We start from the raw sequence: 21325 nt of genomic DNA, 5'->3' as shown, positions 1-21325 counted from the left end.
CTTTTATTTATCATGGGCCTCCAAGCTGTAACTCAGGGCTATAAAACTGGCTGTGCCCGAGAGTTCTTCTATGCTGATGACCTTGTTCTTATTGCTGAATCACAATCAGGACAAGAGAAGAAATTTCAGGTATGGAAGCAAGATCTGAAATCAAAGAGTCCAAGAGTAGCAAAGACCAAAGTATTGATAAGTAGGAAAACAGACAAATTGCAGGTACCTTCAAGGAGATGACCCTGCTTGATGACAAGATGTTGGGAGAAACTCCATAAGGTGTACCCAGTGCAAGCTATGGACATAGAAGAGATGCAGCAGTATCACTGGACTGGCAGATGTACAGGTACATTAAACACCAGAAATGTACCAAAAATAGACTCTCTCGTATGCCTGAGAGGATCCCTAGAAGTAGTAGACAGCTTCTGTTACTTAGGTAACCAAGTTAGTAGCAGAAGTGGTTGTTCTGAAAGCAAAGCTGCTAGAATAAGAATAGGCTGGGTGAAGTTCAGAGAGTTAATACCTCTGTTAGTAATGAAAGGCCTCTCTCTGAGTGAAAGGTAGATTGTACGATGCCTGTGTACAGACAGTTACGTTACATGGCTGTGATTACTTACTGGGAATATGCAAAGACTTGAAAGAAATGAAGCCAGAATGCTTCACTGGCTGGGTAGTGTCAGTGTGCATATACAACAGAGTGTAAGTGATCTGATAAAAAAAAAATGGGTATACATAGCATCATATGTAAGCTGTGCTGGTATGGTCATGTGTATGAATGAGGACAATTGCATCAAGAGGTGCTGATCTCTAATTGTAGAAGTAGACCTAGAAAGACATAGCACGAAGTGTTGAGAAAGGATCTACAAGTTTTGGGACTCACAGAGGGGATGACAGGGGACTGACACTCCTGGCAGGTTGCTGTGCTTAAAAAGACATGTCAAGCTATGTAAAAGCATGGTTGTCCTTGCATACAGGCTCATCTTTTGCTGCCCTCTCCAGCTGAGCATTCTTAATCTTGCAGGCACCATGTAAAAAGCACCACCGTACTAGTGTTGCATTAAAGCACTCATTACACTCTGTAAAGTGGTTGCGACCAGGAAGAGCATCTGACCATAGAAACCGTGCCACAACAGACATGGAGCCTGAACAGCCCTTCAGCTTCTGTCAAAACCATCCAACCCATACCAGCATGGAAAACAGATGTTAAATGATGATGATGATGACTTTATATATATATACAAATACAACAGGCTTCTTTCAGTTTCTAAATCCATTTCTAAAGCTTTGTTCGACCCGGGGCTGTAGAAGACACTTGCCCAAGGCACCATGCAGAAAGAGTGAATCTGAAACCATGTGGTTGGGGAGAAATCTTAGCACACAGCCATGCCTGCACTTAAATACACAAACAGAAGCTCATTCACAAAAACACTGCTTTTCAATGTTTATTTGTAAAAAATTGTAAGAGTTCTGGAAAGACACTGAAGGAAGTGTCTAATTCATTCTTGTATGTTTGTATGAGAGAATCCCCTTCCATCACAGATCACATTAACAATTGTCTGTGTAGAATTTCTAACTAGTTGCTGATGCTAAAAGTGTGGTTGTGTTGTGAGCCATAGATGATGATGATGATGATGATGATGATGATGAATTCTGTTGGTTGCTACTTCGAGACTTGCGCTTCAGCTCAACAGGCTGTTCTTGTTGGATGACAAGTGCTTCCCTCAGTACCTTGAAAGCTGCTGTTGTTGCATAGGGTGTCTGTGTGATAGGATCAAAGTATCTGGCTGGTTGTCGTGTGACGGGACACAGAGTTCTAGATGATGCGGATGCTGGTTTAGCTCGTGTTTGTGGAAAATATTCCCGAAATGTTTTATCATCTGTAAACGTAATGAAAGTCCGAGAACACTTTGGACCAGATACTTGCTTTGAATGTTTGCTCTTCTCTGGCGATTTGGAAGGGTCGTCATTTTCACCTTTCGTTTCAGTTTTCAATAATATGGAATCAACACTGTTCAAAAAAGAAAAGAAAAAAAGGCAATGATATTCTGTAGATTTTCATTCAATGGAATGGCTATCAACATCATCAAATAGAACTTTGCAAAGCCAACGAGGTAACTGCCAGAGAATTCTAATCACTTCACCTATCCAAACTAGCATTGAACTCTTTTCCAACTGCCTTAAATGATCCACCACCAACTTAGTAGAGAAGCTAAATGGCTTTCAAATTATGCAACATGCTAGAATAAAGGGTCACATTGAAAATCACAACACATTTCTCTAATTTGATGATGATAGAAACACTGAAAGTCAAATGCACGTCATTTATTTGACTGTGAGATGCTGTAGTTTTGATTCTTTAGAATTTGTGAGACCATTGTTGAGTAGCATATCAAATCCTGTCATTTTCTCTAAAACTTAGTGAACCTTTACCATATTATCTAAGATTTCTTTTTTTGGGGACAGTATGATATGATCTGAGAAGTGGTTGGCTATTATTTCTAGCAGCTTGAGCAATTATGTGGAAGTTACTGTGATGGATTGTATTATACAATAGGACATTGCTGTTGTTTAATCTCAGCTCTGGTCTAGTCAAGGAAACCTATGATGAAAACTGTTCCAGCCATGACCAACCAAGTGTATTTACGACCGATTATCTTCCAATGTGTCTGGGTTTTTGGTCTTCTGAAGTATTGCTGGTGTATCAAGTTGCATGCAGTTTATTTAACACAAACTCAGCTACAAGAACTCTTGAAGTGCAGATGGCTCAGTTGTGCTTTTAACAAAGCTTCTCTCTAGTTGTCTTCATTTTTTCTTTTCAGCCTTCCTCATATCAATTCCAAATTTCTTTTAAGTCTTATTTATCTAACCTTTTCTTCATTCTAATTTCTACTCTACTAATTCTTGAATAACTTCTATCTCCCCTTTTTGATCCTGTTTGCCTGATTGAATGAATAAACTGCCCCCCCCCACATGCTTCATCATCATCATCATCGTTTAGCGTCTGCTTTCCATGCTAGCATGGGTTGGACAGTTCAACTGGGGTCTGGGAAGCCAGGAGGCTGCACCAGGCTCCAGTTTGATCTGGCAGTGTTTCTACAGCTGGATGCCCTTCCTAACGCCAACCACTCCGTGAGTGTAGTGGGTGCTTTTTACGTGCCACCTGCTTCATATTTAATTAATAGTAGAGACACTATCCATGTAAAAATCATCCCATGAATAACTTCCATTTCTGTTGTAATCTCACTTATTACCATTACATATCATCTTTATTATTTTATGTCGACAGTTATACAGTGATTTCTCTTTAAACCATCCACCAATAAAGCTACAAAAACCTTCATACCCTGAGACATCTTCTACGTTAATTTCTGGTTCATTATTGTGTAACGACTGAGGCAATTCTTCAATCAAAGGCATAGTCACAGACTGGTAGCGAACCAAAGCTCCTTTGTAAGTAGTCTTTTGAACTCGACACTTTTTCTTCTCAGATTCCAGTCTTTGGTATGTTTCTACAAGAGAAAGAAAATAAATCTATTCCAAGTCATCATCTTTGGTTTATTTATAGCAAGCCCTAGAAAAAGGGATTTTAAACCACGAAAATTTACATTCAAATAATAAAAATAAAATATCAAGTCTTGTACACATTAAAAATAATGATATACTTAGTATATAAATATGACAAAATATGCAAATATCATTAGAAAATATGATACCAAGTACAATTTCATTTCAAGTAAGAATGATACTAAGCTTGGAAATTTAATAAACAGTCACGGAAATATAAGAATTCAGAAATGACCTTGCAATGCTCGAGTGTAAATTGCATGTTGGAGGAGAGAGAATAGAACACAAACTGAATTAAAATGACTTCTGCCATGAAATACTCAAGTCTGATATCAACATAAATATCCATGCGTAACAGACAAAACACATGAACAGAAGAGGCATTGGTGTTGTTATCATCATTGCTGCCATTTAACATCCCATTTTGCACGTTGGCATCAATTGGAAGGTTTGACAAGGACTGCCTTTTTTTATGACTAGATGCCCTTCCTAACACCAACCACTTTACATTGTGGACTGGATGCACTAGCACATTGGTGGTGGTGGTGGTGGGGGGTTCACCAAGACAAAGATCTTTTGCGTGCGTGTGTTTGGGGGCATTGGAGGAGTGGTCTTGTGCCAGGCGATGAGAGGTTAGTGTGACCAAGGGATAGAAACAGATGTGTTGCTGTAGAGGAGATACATGGTTACCCAGTCAGAGGGAGAAAGTGTGAGATAGATGGTGGTGAAGTGCCAGGGTATACCCTCAAGGTACAGTGATCAGAATATAAATGGGGTAGCAGAGTATCACCCACAAAAGATTTTATTCTACACCAAGAACATAATGTACAGAAAATATGTCATTTAATGCAAGATGTGACCATTCTACCTTTGTGGGTGAAAGAATTTCATTACCTAAGGACTTGATATTATATTCTTCAGTCAGCTTCGCCTCCTCCAGCAACTCTGACTGTGTCAGACGTCGCACCTCGGTTACATTTCTTTTGGCTGCTATTTCTTTCATCATCTTAACACGGACTTCCCGTTCCTTTTCTCGACGGGCAGTTGCCTGGGACTTTTCTGCAGTTGATTGACGAAGAGATTTTCTTTCTGAAATAAGGACAGAGAGAGAACAACAATAATCATCATCATTGAACATCTGTTTTCCATTAGTTGGACAGTTTGACAGGAGCTGCCCAAGCCCCAATTGTCTGTTTCCACCACTGAACGCCCTTCCTAACACCAACCGCTTCACAGAGTGCTCCACTGGATGCTTCTTACATAGCACTGGCAGTGGTGCTTTATTCGTGGCAGTGGCAAGAGTACTTTCTACGTGACACTGGCATGGGTGCCTTTTCGTGTGGCACTGAGACAGGTACTTTTTATGTGGCACTTGCAAGCCAAGGACCTCTTGGCTGAGAGAGGGAGGTGGAAAATGACCTTAAAAGTATACCTGTATATATGGATGACCACAATTTTACTTAGCAGGACATGTCTTCTCAAGCAGAGCAAATTGCCAGAACCTCTCACCCCCTTGTCATCTCTATGAGGCTCAACATCTGAAGATCCTTTCTCACTACTTTATTCCATGTCTTCCTAGGTCAACCCCTTCCAGAGGTTCCTTCCACAATTAAAGATTGGTACTTCTTTATGCAGCTATCATTCATACACATCACATGGCCACACTAGCACAGTCTTCTCTTGCACACAGCATTTGATGCCTCTTACACCTGATTTTTTCTCTCAAATTATTTACACTCTGTTGTACTTGCACACTGATATTACCCATCCAGTAGAAGCCCATCTGGCTTCATTTCTTTCAATCCTTCACAGATCCTCTCCGTAGTCATAGTTCACGTTTTACTGCCACGTAGCATAGCTGTATGTACAGAGAGATCTCTTACAATCTGTCTTTCACTCCCCTTTACTACCAACAAACAGAATTTTCTCTCAATTCTGCTCAGTCTGTTCTTGTTCTAGTAACTATGCTTTCAGAACTTCTTGTTCTACTGCTAACAGAAGCTATCTACTACTCCTAAGGATCCACCAGACATTTCAATATATCTATTCCCTGTACATTCTTAGTGGTTACTGTACACACACAAAGACTACTTTCTCTCTTAACCTTCCTATGAGACCACTGCACCTCTTGTGTCCATAGCTTGCACTGGATACACCCTGTAGAGTTTTTACCAACACCTTTCTACTTACGAAGTAGGGGCATCTCCATAAAGGTTATTTGTGATTTGTCTTTTTTTCAACTTACTAGGACTTTGGTCTTTGCTAAATTAACTCTACAGCCCTTTGATTCCAGATATTGCTCCTAAACCTGAAATTTCCTCTCTAACACTAGTAGAGATTCAGTTATAAGATCAAGGTCATCAGTGTAGAGTAGCTTAAAAGGGCAGCCAGTCTTAAATTCCATTGTTATGGCCTGTCTATGATTAACAAGGAGCTGAGAACCAATCCTTGGTTAACTACACACTAAATTCATTGCTATCCTCATTGTCAACTTTTGTCTTACTGACAATGTTCCTGTACATGGCTTGTACACCTCTTGTCAACTACTCTTCTATCCCTAGCTTCTGCATTGAATACCAGATGTCAATGAAAGCCAAGTGCAGAGGTTTATTCTTGGCTAAATGTGCTTCTCTTGCAGTTGCCTTACCAGGAAGATAACGTCAGTAGTGCTTTTCCCTGGTACAAAGTCAAACTGCAGCTCATTCAGACTCTCTTCCGAATTAGTTGAACTATGACCCTCTCTTTAATTTTCATCACCTGGTTCAGCAATCTGAATTATATAAATATATATATATCATCATCATCATCGTTTAACATCTGCTTTCCATGTTGGCATGGGTTGGACAGTTTGACATGGAGCTGGCTAGCAAAGCTGTCCAGACTCTGATTATCTGTTGGGGCACGGTTTCTACAGCTGAATGCCCTTCCTAATGCCAACCACTTAACAGAGTGTGCTGGGTGCTTCTTACATACCACTGACACAGGTGTCCTTATGCAGCACTGGTACAAGTGCATTAATGCAACATTGGCATTTGAAAGAATGAGCCTGTATGTGCAGAAGACAGCAATTTTACTTAGCTTAACATATCTAGTACAGTGAATCATTACATCTCCAGGTCCCTTGTCATTTCCTCAGTGAGGCCCAGAATCTTAAGATCCTTTCTCGCCACTTTGTCCTATGTCTTCCTGGATTTCCCACAAGTACCCTCCACAATTAGAGCTCAGCACTTCTTTACTCAGCTGTCTTCGTCTATATGTATCATATGACCAAACCAGCAGTCTTCTTTCTTGCATACTATATCTGATGCCTCATATACCCAGTTTTCCTCTTAAATCATTTACACTGTTGTGTCAACACAATAATATTATCCATCCAGTGGAGCGTCACAAGACCTCTGTAGTCAAAGCCCATGTTTCACTGCCATGTAACATAGTTGTACATACACAGACATCATACAATCTGCCTTACATTCTGAGGGAGAGGCCCTTAGTTACACAACAAAGGTAGACACTCTCTGAACTTTTCCCAGCCTGTTCTTATCCTAGCAACTACACTTTCAGAACTTCCTCCATCACTAACTTGGTCTTCTAGATAACAGAAGCTATCAGCTACTTCTAACGATCCCCCTCAACATTTGGGGAAGCCTATTGTCTGCACATGCAGAGGGCATTGCCAGTGCTGCCTGACTGGCTCTCCATGCCAGTGGCATGTAAAAAGCACCATCCGAACATGGCCGATGCCAGTACCGCCTGATTGGCTCCCGTGCCGATGGCACATAAAAAGCACCCACTACGCTCTTGGAGTGGTTGGCGTTAGGAAGGGTATCCAGCTGTAGAAACACTGCCATATCAGATTGAGCCTGGTGTGGCCTCCTGGCTTACCAGTCCCCAGTCAAACCATGCAACCCATGCCAGCATGGAAAATGGACGTTAAACGAAGATTTTTAATGCTTATTGTACCAGCAATTTGCCACACACATTCTCCGTTAACCTTCCTTTGATACTGCTACACCTCTTATGTGTCCAAAGCTTGCACTGGGTACAACATATGGATTTTCTACCAACATCCTTCTTACATATTGAGCAGGGCCATTTCCCAGAAGGGACTTGTGATTTGTTTATTTTCCTACTTACTAGGACTTTGGTTTTTGCAAGGCTTTGTTTCCACACCTGAAATTCCTTCTCCAGGTCATCAGCACAGAGGAACTCCCAGGGACAGCTGGTCTTGAATTCCTCTGTTAAGACCTGGTGGACAAGAGGGAGTTGAGAACTGAGCCTTGGTGAACTCCTACCTGTACACTGAATTCATTGCTATACTCAGAAATTGCCAACCTTAACCTTACTGGTAGCAGCATCTCTATACATGGCTTGTGCTAGTCTCACTAACCACTCATCTATCCTTAGCTTCTGCATTGACCAGCAGATAAGGGAGCAAGGGACTCTGTCAAAGACTTTCTCCATGTCAACAGAAGCCAAGTACAGAGGTTTATTTTTGGCTAAATACTTTTCCTGCAGTTGCCTAACCAGGAGTATAGCATGAGTCATGCTCCTGTCTGGCACAGAACCAAACTGCATCTCATCTACACTAATTCTGTCCCTAATTAATTGAACAATGACCCTTTCTGTGACTTCCATCACCTGATCAAGCAATTTGATGCCTCTGCAATTAGTTCTGTCTAAGGCATCACCTTTACCTTTGTAGCAGTTGACTATACTGTTGCTATACCAATGGTTGGGTATGACTCCCTCATGGACAACATGATTTACTATAAGGGTAATAAAGCCACATCCTACTTTGCCAGATATTTTAAGCATCACAGCAGTGATTCCTGGTGGGCTGGAGGCTTTCCTACACACATAAATACACACACAAGCAACAGGCTTTCAAACAGTTCTGTATACTAAGTTCCATGTGCAATAGAAACACCTAAAATCACGTAGCTTATGATTTGTTTTTCCATTTGTTTACAAATATATGAACTTCAATTTGCAAAGCAAACTTCTTAACAAAGTGGATATCTGGCACCATTTCATACAGTAGCAAATACAATACTTTCCTGAATTCGACTGGTAAATTTGTAAAGATGGTCGTTCAGCTTTCTTAAGTTTAAGTTTAATTTTGGTTGTCTCCTTTGCTTTTTTTGGTTCCTAAGAAAACAAGAAAATGAAGAATATAAATCTTCTGGTGTTACATTTTAACAAATGATTAAAAGATTGTTCAATTTCCCAATCACCATCATTTAGTGTCCACATTTCATGCTGGTACGAAATAAACAGTTGACCAAAGGGTCCAAGGACTGTATCATTATCATGCCCCATCATCTACTTTGGCATTGTTTCCATCAGCACTTGTGAGATTGCAGCTTACAAGGTTTTCAACTGCAAGACAAGTATCTTTATGCTAAGAGGCAACGGATTCAAGTAAGAAAGCCAGAGTGGAAGAGATGTCTTACTGCTGAGGGGCTGCATGGCTACTCCCATTTTAGAAGAAAGGATTGGGGTGGAGCTAGGATGAGATAAGAATAGGGGTGATGACGTGTGTGTGTGTGTGTGTGTGTGAACCATCAAGGTATGAAGTAAGTAGAAGTTGCAAAAGTATATGGGAAAGTGAGGGATGGAGAATGGGTAAGGGGGTGAAAAACAAGTACTTAGTAGAAGTAGGGAAAATGAAGGTGAGAACAGAAGAGATTGGATAAGGGGTGAGGCTGGTGGATAAGGGGTGAGTGAGACTTTTGATGATGGGGGTGAAAAGTACTTGAGCAGTAGTGAAGATACAGTAGACATGTGAAGTGAGAGATGGTGAAAGAACTTAGAAGGGTCAACGTTAAATATAGGTGGAATGGACATCAAGTGAAATGGTTCCAGTTAGTAAGAAAAATTAGTGGCATCATGGGAAAGCAGCAGTTAGAGAGATGAAAGGTGGTGGGAGTGTATTTGGAAGGCAAAGAGTCCAGTTGTGCATATGTGGATATTTGAGTCCAGTGGGTTTCAGAAAAACTAAGTTCTGGAAGGCACCTCTCTCTCTCTCTTTGTGTTTCACAAAGATAGCATTTTACAGAGTTAATAAACAAAACATAGCACCACATCTGAACAAGTCAAGTAAGAAATGAAAAGAACAAAGGCCAATCACAGTTCAAAGCCATAATGTTGTACAGAAAAAAACCTAACATTGTACAACACACTTTGAATATATTTAACTCCTTAACAGACTTGAGAAAAGATGAAGACAAAACATTATAAAAAATAAGCGAAAGACATTTAAACATATGCTGAAATACTGCATTAGCCAAATAATGTCCAGTACTTGGTTTAAAAAGCACCTGGGTACCTTTATGTGTCATTGCAAGCATAAGAGCAAGGAGTGTAGGTGTGAGGATAACTTCATGCCACCAGTCTCAGAAGCCCTCTAAACCAGATAAAAAAAAACACTGAAAGAAAGTTAATTGATGACCAAGAAAATGATAATATCATCATCATCATCATCATCATCATCATCGTTTAGCGTCCGCTTTCCATGTATGATGACTAAAAGGAAGTGTAATGTTAAAGTATATTGTTGTTGTCATCATCATTATTATTTTCTGTTCGTATTTCTGTTGGTCAGATGTCAGAGGTCAGAGGACTGCATTGAACTCCAGTGTTTCTGCTCTAACATAGTTTCTATGGCTGGATGCTCTTCCTAATACCAACCACTTTACAATGTCCTCAATGCTTTTCTTGTGTCACCTGCACTAGTGAGGTCACCAAGTGGTTTGTAAAATAAGACTTCTTGATTGAATTGGCTTACATCAGGTGTTGAGAGGTTTAGAAAGTGGCTTGCTGTCGACAAGAACCATGGCCACCCCAGCAGGAAAAGGAGTGAAGAAAGTGCCAGGATGTACTCACATGGTACAAAAAGGTGAAGGGGATGGGGATACATGAAAAGAGTGATGACAAAAATAATAACCATAAGTTGAAATATGAAATAATGTTTAGCTCTAGATCAGAACCAACTCAGAAAACTTCTGATCAAAGACAAAACATGACTATCTTGTGTTCTTAAGAGTATTAAAAAAAAACCACTATATAATTAATGATTAATTGGCAATTTGCTGTAATCGAGAAGACGTGTCCATCACAGCAAATCTGATTTCCTAAAACCACCTGGAATGCTCTTCCATGCAGAGCCCTGCCCCTGCCTCGCTTTTCCCCCAATTCTCACACCCAATCTGAGTTCCTAATCATACGCTTTAATCAACTGAGAGCAAACTCAGCACATACATCCACCTCCCCTTTTTGGTGGTTATGAACTCCTGCAGGGAACCCTTTCCAGTCCCTATTATCATCTTTGCCTACACTATTTCTACCAATCACCTCTTTGCTATGCTTTCAGCCACTGCCCTCTCTCTCCCCTTTACGATACTCCATCTGCTCTTATACCTCTCTTATCTGCTATCACTCTCAGTGCTTTTTCATACCTATCATCACAACCCCTAATGTATCTCTATATCTCCCACTCTCCAAAGCTCTAACACACCTTGCACACCAACCCACTACTTTCTGTTCTATTCCTCTTTCTCTCATCTTACCCCTCTCCATATTGGTATTTGCTTCCAACTGCACCTCCACACTTGTTCATCACTTACTGTATTTGCTTCTACTCCACCCCATCTTTAACTATGTTACTCTCCTTCACTCTCTTATGAAAGTACTCACTCTCAACCCTTCTCATGATCCATTGTCTCACCCTCTTCTACCTTGAGAGTACCCCATCACTACTTTCCTTTTATCTCCTTCACCAACACACCTGCACTTACTTTCATGCTTTAACCTTTCAATACCATTAGCGGGTGGCTTTGCATGTAGAAAAAAGTAAAAAGAAAACTCAGATCTAAGCATGCTATGGTAGAGGGCTGAGAGAAATAAAGATCTGCTGTGATGCAGAGCATTTCTAGTTGTTATGGAAAATACATGTTAAAATAGAGATGATAATGAGGATGGCCATTATTGTCATGACGATCACCAGCCATAGATATTATTATTAGGGATCGGTGGTGCTCCTAATTCTGTTAAATATTTCTGTAAGTTTTTGTGTGAATCTTTCTTACCTTGTAAGCTTTGGTGTGAATTCCTCTTTTGCGTTTCGGTTCATCATCATCATCTATATCACTGCGTATTTCATCATCTTCATCAATACTGAAGTCAGAGTCAACCTCATCAGATTCAGAGTCTTCAGACTGGAAGTCAATGTCATCCTCTTCCTGAAAGATATGAATGGTGTGATGTATCTAGGAGGCCCCAATAGCTGTGAGGTTAATGTTGTATTACTAACCACATTGTTTGAAGTTCAAGTCTTACTACAGTCAATGTGGTGTGATCCCTGGACAATACACTTATTATCTGACTAACTAACCAAAACAAAAGTTTTATTCCAATTCTGAAAGCAAATGTTTAAGTAAAATAAACAATTCCAACTAGACACTAGAAAGAAGCCAAAATGCAAATATCAATTGAAACAGTAAAAATATAAAACCACGATTGAAGTGAAAAAGAAATGAACTATTCCAACACTTGTCATCAAGATATATCCAATTGGCAAAGTAGGACACTTTTTCTAAAAACAAATTCCTGAAAAGTAAATGGATTAAAAGATCAAGGCAACAGAATACTATTGGGATGTATATTGAGAAATATTCTAGTTTATAAGGTGACATTTGAAGTTTGAAATGTCATTGGATGCTGAAGCAAACAATTTTTGTCAAAATAGGGTCAATTAGTGTAAAAAGTAAAGAAGAAGCCATACTGATGAACGTCAGTGTACCAATGTTGGAAATAGGTAATTTACTAGTATTCTGCAGAACATAGCAGTCATTCTTAACCTTTTTGTAATCATCTTTCTGTTTAAATACTTTTTTCACAATTATTTCTGAAATAACGAAGAATATAGTAAAATAACTTGATCCTCGTTAAGCTAATGTTTGGATCATAAATTAACATGAAATTTTAATTTAGATCACATTAAACCAATAAGTCTGCACTGTAGAATCCAGAGCAGTCTTGTGTGGTTTGGTATGAAAAGGACTTGTACTCTCCAGAGTTTGGTAAAGTAAAACAAGTACAACTAAATATCTGTTCATACACATAACGAATTGCGTTTGGTAGAGAGAAACTAGTAGATGCAGGTCAATACCAATGTTACTCATTAGATCAGTTCACCTCTAAATTAATAACATTTAGTAATTGATTATTTCTGTTGAAAACATTTAAGAGAAAATAAATATCATAGAAGTTCTTGTAAAACATACATCATTAAAGCCACCATAAGTGTTCTTGTAAAAATCATCTTCTTCTTCTTCATTTAACAACTTTGCCATTCGATTTCCAGCATTATGTCGAGGTTGACGTTCTGTGGCCATCTTGGATAAATCTAAAAACAATAAAAAGAAAATAGCAATCATCAACCTCGCTGTTATATTGTGACCACATCCCACCTACATCCTTCATCTGTCTGAGTGATCTCAAATACTCTCTTTTGAGTTTTTAATTGAATTAAGTAATTTCGTGTATGTTATTCATATAGGCTCCACAATTTTACAGCTCCAGAGGATAGCCTCATTTGTCTGGTGCTAAACAATGACATTGCTAACAAATCAAACTGCTACACATGTATATACACACATACATATACATATGTGTATAGACATGTACACACATAAACACAGACGCACACATACATAAATATACATACATACAGGAACAACTACAAACATACCACATATGGAAAGCGAAGTAGTGAAGGGAACACTATAAATTTGAAAATGCTGCTGAGGAAATAGATGCCATAGGGTGAGAGAAGAAACAGTAAAGATGAAGAGGGAGGGGGAAACGAGAGAGAGAGGAATGGGAAAAAAAGATGAAGTGGGAAGTAAGAATAAAGATAAGTTGCAGGAATTATTATTAAGTAAGGATTAGATACTGTTTGAAAAAAGCGAAAGTGTTTTTTCCAAAGTGAACACCTGTAAAGTCATTCAAAGTGTTTACCAGTTTATGTTTAGAAAAGAGGCTAGATAGTTGCTTGTCCGTACAAAGACAACAGAAAGATTTCCCTTTGTCATAGGGGAATGATCTAGATAAACATTTTTCAATGTAAAGAAAAAAGTTTGTTAGAATCTTTAAGGTGCTGAATTTTGCTTACAACTATCTAAAGGTGGAAAAGTGTTTCGCCAAATGGGATTTCAAATCCGTAGAAGATAATCCAATATAAAAAAATTCCTTAGTTCCAGAGGTAATCTTGCATTGGTAAATGATGTTTTTAATATGGCAATTGCCATTGAGGACACAAGTTTTATTCAGTCCACACTTGCAAGGTCTAATATCATTGATATTATAATTTAAGGAGAGGTCATTGTTAATATTATTAATGTTATTACAATTATTAAGAGAGACTCTGTTACCTTTTAGAATATAGCTGTTATGTTATGATATAATCTTCAATAGATTATTGGTGTTAGAGAAACCAATTACGATATAGTGTGTTGAAAATTGAGTGCTACCTGGAATTTTAATAGGAAAGTTCCTTTCGATAGCTTGATGAAATAAGGTTATAATAATAATAATAATGAAATTATTGTATACAGTGCTCAGGTGCACCACAACTTTTCAGAAAGTGCGCATAAAGTGTATGCAGTAACGTACAAATGTCTGGAAAGCAAACAATGCATGAGTCAGATACATGCTTGTGTGTGTATGGAGGGGAGGAAATCAGGTGTAGTGTTGGCGAATCTCAGAAAGCATGGAAGTTTTGAAGGATGCAGTGCTCCGACAACTAACAACTGATGCCGGCAGTTTGTTCCGTGCTTCAGCAACTCTCAGCGTGAAAAAATGTTTCCTAAAGTCATGGGAGCTGTGCTGTTTTCTGACTTTGTAAATATGTCCACGGGTGTTAGATGGGTGGAGTTTGAAGAGGTGCTCAGAGTTACTGTTTGTAAGATGTTTGATAATTTTATGGGTGTCTGCCAAGTCAGCTGCCAGACGTCGGAGTTTCCAGGGAAGTAAGGCGTTCAGAATATGGCAAATGCCTGTTATTTTAACTTGTTTTCCGTATGGAATAATCAGCTAGATACTTTTACTAGTGTTACGTGATTCATGCTGAGATTTTTTATTAAAAAAAACCTAATCTTATTTTTAAAGAAGTGTAAAAAGAATGGAGGAGTATAGTTACTTCCCTTTGTTTTTAAAATTATGAAGGTAAGGATTAGGGATATTCTGATGAAATGGGATATTTGAATTATTGACTCTGGGAGGAACAATGGGAGTATTGTTGTTAAGTATTATTACTATTGTTATTAGTATAATTATTGTTATTATTACTACTATAATTATTATCAATAGCGTTATTGCATTAAACCAAATGATTAGAGGAAGAGATAGGGGCAAGGTTGTTATATAGTATTTAATGTGTTCCTTATATTCTGCTTTATATAAAGCTGAATTATAGAAATCAGTGTTATTGAAAACGGTTTTGTTGGCAGATGATTTAGATATTCTAAGTGAGATGTTTTTAACCAATTTTTTTTTGTTATATTGGTAGGGTGGTTACTAAAAATGCTGATGTATTTCAGGTTTGTTGAAAGATTATGGTAGGGAAAACACAAGGCTGCATTTAAGTTTAGAGTAAGATTGAGGAAGTTAACCTAAGTTCTATCATCATCAAAGGTAATACTTAGGCCCTTATTACTAAAGAATTTGACTAGATTGCATTTAACCTTTTGTAGTTTTTGATTAGAGGTATTTTTGTAGGTAAAGGAGGCAGTTATCACAATATAAACCACTGAGTATATATGGGAATTGGTCTGCCAATTCTGATAGGCTATAAATACCAACCAAATCAGAAAATTGGGCTAAAACGCTACTTCTCATAGGGATATCAAAGCATTCAGGTCAATCCTTACGAATGCAAAGTTTGTTATCAAATTGGATGATAGATGTTCTAGCTGCTAGGGCAACATTAATTTCATCCCTGGTTAGGCTGGCTTTATTATGTGAGAACCATAGGGCTTTATTAAGGAAGATGGGATTGATAGAGGAATAATAGCTACAGATATCAAAATGGATAAATTTAGCGTTCAGTTTATTATCGATAGAATTGAACCAGTCTACAACCAGGAAAGAATTAGACCATAAATTAAGTATCTTTGTGCAATGTTGACGGATGTGATTCAGAGGGTTTGGCAAAGTGAAGAGGTTCTTCCAGATTGGCATGATACAACTATGGAGATACTATATAAATCTAAAGGTGGAAATGATGTCTTATAATTATCGCAGCATCTGTCTGTTAGCTGTTGCCGGAAAGGTCCTCTGTAGGGTAATGCTGGATAGACTGCTTCAGCACATTGCTGATGAAGTTCTACCAGAATCGCAATGTGGGTTTAGAGATAGTAGGAGTACCATGGATATATTTTCAGCTAGACAGTTGCAAGTGCATTGAACAGGATGTGGACCCTTACACCAGGTTTCCATTGACCTAACAAATGCTTTTGATTCTATCAACAGAATTGCACTTTGGGAGATACTAAAAAAGCTAGGATACCCTGAAAAATTTGTGAGAATGCTTAGACAATTTCAAGACAAGATGGAAGAGTTAGTGTTGAAGGTACCTTATCAGATCCAATTTCTATAGAAAATGGTGTAAAGCAAGGTGATATTCCTGCTCCAACACTGTTTGCTATATATTTCGCAATAGTCTTTCAAAAAGCTTTTAAAGATCGCCTTGAAGGGGGTCTATATAAGATATAGGACAACAGGAAATCTGTTCAATCCCAAAAGACTTTGCCAAAATGAAAGTTCTGCATTCTCACCTTGTTGAGTTTCTGTATACAGATGATTGTGACCTGTTGGCACAGTCTCAGAAAGATATGCAGCACATGGTGAATGCAATTTCTGCACCATGTAGTCTAACAATCAATCTAAAAAGAACTGTTATAATGTACAAATGTACAGTCTGCTCCCTCCAAGATGTATGTGGAACCTTTTATAACTGTGAATGGTCAAAGGTTAGAGACTGTACCTAGATTTATTTATTTAGGAAGTACCTTGAGCACTGCTGGTCTTAATGATGAAACTTCATACAGAATCAGCAGGGCTAGTAGTGCTTTTGGCAGGCTTGATGGGCGTCTGTGGAAACATAATATATCTTCATAAATTAAAGTTAAGGTATATAACACATGCGTCCTCCCATCTTCGCTATATAGAAGTGAGGCATGGGTTGTTTACCGTAGGCAGGTAAGGCAATTGGAAGATTTCATCAATACTGTCTGACAAAAATTTTGGTGATAAACTGGAAAATGGCCATTAGTAAAGTGGAGGTGCTTGAGAGGAGTGGCAGTAGAAGTATAGAGTCAATGATTTTGCAAAGACATTTGAGGTGGGGGGGGGACACAAGCAGCTATTTTATGGTGAGCTGGATGATGGCAGGAGACCAGCACATAAGCCTAAACTAAGGTTTAAGGATTGCCTTTAAAATGCTTTAATACAGACAGGAATTACAGCTGGCAATTGGGAGAGGGAGGCACAAGACTGTGATGGATGGAGGAAGATAGTACATGATGGCTGTTCAAGGTTTGGGAGGGAGAGAGTGAAGTATGAGAGAATTGGGAGGGGGCTTAGAAGTGGGGAACCTGTGGAAAGTGAGAGTGTTACTTTTAATGTGGTTTGTAGGTGGAGGTGTTTGAGCCGTGCAGGCCAGGTGGGCCTGAGCCGTGCAGGCCAGGTGGGCCATCAAAATTCTCAAAGAGATCAACTGATGATAAACAATGATGTGGCTATTAAAATTCACAACAGAACATGTGTAAAATATGGAAAAGTGTGCCTCTCAGTTGGAGGTCTAAAAAGACATGTGATGCTGGGGTGGGGGGACAAACATAAACACACATATATATATACATATACACGAGCTTCTTTCAGTTTCCGTCTAACAAATCCACTCACAAGGCTTTGGTTGGCCTGAGGCTATAGTAGAAGACACTTGCCCAAGGTGCCATGCAGTGGGACTGAACCAGGAACCATGTGGTTGGTAAGCAAACTACTTACCACAGCCACTCCTGCGCCTATGCAATTCTCCAGAAAAAAAATTATTAATAATTAATAATATCAGGGTAATAAAAATTTTAGAAATTTTTACTACCTGTGGCCTAGCATGTAGAAAAATTAGCCAATAGACTATATATTATTCATATATAAATAGAGTGTACATTTAAACACATAAGAGTAGCCATGGTCCAGGAAATAGATGGTAAATGTTTTTATCTTTCATTCCTTTCAAGTTTTTATCCCTAATAGTGGTTTGGACTTTAGCTGTTCCTTCTAGCATGAAAGGAATCCTATGAAGGATACCTCTTATGTGTTTAAATGTACACTGTATTTATATATATATATATACATATATATATATACATATATATAGTGGAGTGCCCTAGGGCACTGTGCTGGGGCCACTGCTTTTCATGGTAGCCCTATCGGATATGCCATCAATGACAGAAGCAGTCATGCTTACTAGCTATGCCGACGACACAAAAGTCGCACAGTCAGTCAAGGAAACCTCTGATGCTACGCTCTTACAGAAAGATCTAGATGCCATCTATACATGGGCTGAGGATAACAACATGCAATTTAATGCAAGTAAATTCCAGGCCCTCCGCTACCAGTTAAGCACTGCTCAGGAATCACGACATTAGTACGTTGGACCAAGTGGAGCAACAATCCCAGAATCAAATACGGTGTGTGATCTTGGAATAGAAATGAGCAACAATGCCTCGTTTCACACACATATCAACAAAATGGTAGCAGTTGCCAGAAGACTGGCCGGTCGGATTCTGAGAACATTCTGGACATGGGACCAAGAAGCTATGATGACACTATGGGAGTCATTTATCCTCAGTCGCCTGGACTGCTGCTCTCTGCTATGGTCACCTTATACATGGACGATAGCAGAGCTTGAAGCAGTCCAACGACATTACATAAAGAAAGTTGCATCAATGGAACAATTGAAAGAGCTATGACTCTATTCCCTGAAACGAAGGCGGGAGAGGTATGCAGTGATATATGGAAGATATTGGAAGGACTGGTACCAAACTTTGAAATAAAGAGCTATACCAGACCACGAACAGGACGTCTCTGCTTTCCCCATGTACTGCAATAGCTTGGATTTTAAGGGCCCACAGATGTTTAACTCTGCCGAAGCATCTGAGGAGCCTCCATGGTGTGGATGTAGACGTTTTCAAAGGTGAACATGACCCCTGGCTCGCCGAGATACCGGATGAGCCAATATCTAAGCAGGGAACTCAAAACAGGGATGTAGCATCGAACTACATCCTTCACCGAAAGCCGCTCCGACAAAGGTGGGAAGTGGAAGATGATTACAGTGGCGGTGCCCCAGCATGGCCACGGTCATTGGACTGAAACATATAAGAGAATATATATATATATGTATGTATATATATATATATATATATATATATATATATATATATATACATATATATATGGCTAGAGGTGAGTGCTTTGTTTGTTGGTGCTCAACTGTTTCTGCGTTAACATTAGACTCGCAAATGAAAGTTTTGATAACTTTTCAAGAATGAAATCCGTCACACTTGGCTGAATTTCGCTCTTAATTACAATTTGATGCGAAACGAGAGAAAAAAGAAACTATTTTAAAACAAAGATACTTTTCAACGGACTAACAGAAAAGAAAACCCCTAAAATTATAGGAATCAATTAATTTTTAGAATTTGAAGGTAAAAGATTGTATAAATAAAATTTTATGTAACAACAAAGATGTTTATTATTAATAAAAGGTGAAAAAAGGTGAAAAAACTCACCGAGAAGCGATTCCGAAGAAAGAAAAATTTGAAAAGAGCGGAAACGACCGAAGTTGACCGAAGAGTTCGATGATATGAGTTATCTCCCTTAGGCTAATATTTTGTTAAAATCACCTTTCAGTGTCTATCTAGGGCAGTGAGGCCCAAGGGGTCGGGGCGAGGATAGCCAAGGAATAGAAGTGGGGTTGGCGTGCGAAAGAACGGCTCATCCAGTTGAACTGCTCGAAATATTTTGTCAGCGCCATGAAACGTCGGAAAACATGAGGCGTTTTTCGCATTTTCTAACCATGAAAATAATTTCATAAAAATTAAAAGTTTAATACTGTAAATATTTGTAAACGCAGTTTTAAATGAAAAAAGAGTCATCTTCAATGGAACTTCCTAAATTGTCGAACGCGTATATTTTAGCTAACATTTTAATTGCCAGCATCAATATCTGGTATGCCTTTAAGATATGGGTATTAAGTTATTTTAAATGAGGAAGGTGGTCGATGTGGAAGGAGAAGTGGCTAAAGGGGGTCGATGTGGAAGGAGAAGTGGCTAAAGGGGGTCGATGTGGAAGGAGAAGTGGCTAAAGGGGGTCGATGTGGAAGGAGAAGTGGCTAAAGGGGGTCGATGTGGAAGGAGAAGTGGCTAAAGGGGGTCGATGTGGAAGGAGAAGTGGCTAAAGGGGTCGATGTGGAAGGAGAAGTGGCTAAAGGGGGTCGATGTGGAAGGAGAAGTGGCTAAAAGGGGTCGATGTGGAAGGAGAAGTGGCTAAAAGGGGTCGATGTGGAAGGAGAAGTGGCTAAAGGGGGTCGATGTGGAAGGAGAAGTGGCTAAAAGGGGTCGATGTGGAAGGAGAAGTGGCTAAAAGGGGTCGATGTGGAAGGAGAAGTGGCTAAAGGGGGTCGATGTGGAAGGTGAAGTGGCTAAAGGGGGTCGATGTGGAAGGAGAAGTGGCTAAAAGGGGTCGATGTGGAAGGAGAAGTGGCTAAAGGGGGTCAATGTGGAAGGAGAAGTGGCTAAAGGGGGTCGATGTGGAAGGAGAAGTGGCTAAAGGGGGTCGATGTGGAAGGAGAAGTGGCTAAAGGGGGTCGATGTGGAAGGAGAAGTGGCTAAAAGGGGTCGATGTGGAAGGAGAAGTGGCTAAAAGGGGTCGATGTGGAAGGAGAAGTGGCTAAAGGGGGTCGATGTGGAAGGTGAAGTGGCTAAAGGGGGTCGATGTGGAAGGAGAAGTGGCTAAAAGGGGTCGATGTGGAAGGAGAAGTGGCTAAAAGGGGTCGATGTGGAAGGAGAAGTGGCTAAAGGGGGTCGATGTGGAAGGAGAAGTGGCTAAAAGAGGTCGATGTGGAAGGAGAAGTGGCTAAAGGGGGTCGATGTGGAAGGAGAAGTGGCTAAAGGGGGTCGATGTGGAAGGAGAAGTGGCTAAAAGGGGTCGATGTGGAAGGAGAAGTGGCTAAAGGGGGTCGATGTGGAAGGAGAAGTGGCTAAAAGGGGTCGATGTGGAAGTACAAGTGGCTAAAGGGGGTCGATGTGGAAGGAGAAGTGGCTAAAGGGGGTCGATGTGGAAGGAGAAGTGGCTAAAAGAGGTCGATGTGGGAGGAGAAGTGGCTAAAAGGGGTCGATGTGGAAGGAGAAGTGGCTAAAGGGGGTCGATGTGGAAGGAGAAGTGGCTAAAAGGGGTCGATGTGGAAGGAGAAGTGGCTGAAGGGGGTCGATGTGGAAGGAGAAGTGGCTAAAGGGGGTCGATGGGGAAGGAGAAGTGGCTAAAGAGATTCGATGGGGAAGGAGAAGTGGCTAAAAGGGGTTGATGTGGAAGGAGAAGTGGCTAAAGGGGTTCGATGGGGAAGGAGAAGTGGCTAAAGGGGTTCGATGGAGAAGGAGAAGTGGCTAAAAGGGGGTCGATGTGGAAGGAGAAGTGGCTAAAGGGGGTC

The 21325-nt window shown here is 39.8% G+C and overlaps 1 protein-coding gene across 2 annotated transcripts; it reads right to left on the bottom strand.

Moving 5' to 3' along the window:
- Window positions 1-1404: 1404 nt before the first annotated feature.
- LOC115213137 (vacuolar protein sorting-associated protein 72 homolog) lies at window positions 1405-19477 on the bottom strand. Of its 2 annotated transcripts, none has more exons than XM_029782070.2 (7): window positions 19410-19477; window positions 12840-12961; window positions 11643-11795; window positions 8613-8703; window positions 4450-4644; window positions 3335-3500; window positions 1405-1999 (listed from the first exon to the last, which is right to left on the bottom strand). In XM_029782070.2, exons 2-7 carry the CDS (start codon window positions 12948-12950, stop codon window positions 1561-1563), a joined length of 1155 nt encoding a protein of 384 aa, XP_029637930.1. In that variant the 5' UTR covers window positions 12951-12961; window positions 19410-19477; the 3' UTR covers window positions 1405-1560. The 2 variants fall into 2 exon arrangements, with proteins under 2 accessions (XP_029637930.1, XP_036359424.1); XM_036503531.1 differs by lacking the exon at window positions 19410-19477 and adding an exon at window positions 16392-16486.
- Window positions 19478-21325: the final 1848 nt, after the last annotated feature.

Source organism: Octopus sinensis, linkage group LG6 (genome assembly GCF_006345805.1).
Source record: "Octopus sinensis linkage group LG6, ASM634580v1, whole genome shotgun sequence".
NCBI lineage: Eukaryota > Metazoa > Mollusca > Cephalopoda > Octopoda > Octopodidae > Octopus > Octopus sinensis.
Note: the sequence above shows the minus strand (reverse complement) of the source record. Positions and strands in the feature narration are given on the sequence as shown.

Bases quoted from the DNA above. Each gene is read 5' to 3' on its own strand.
- LOC115213137 (XM_036503531.1), bottom strand. From the start codon at position 16,482: ATGGTGCAGAAATTGCATTCACCATGTGCTGCATATCTTTCTGAGACT. The intron at 8,704-11,642 runs GTAAGAAAGATT...TTGTTTTCTTAG, and splicing joins TTCACACCAAAGCTTACAAG to GAACCAAAAAAAGCAAAGGA. The intron at 4,645-8,612 runs GAAAGTATTGTA...TCCTTATTTCAG, and splicing joins AATTTACCAGTCGAATTCAG to AAAGAAAATCTCTTCGTCAA.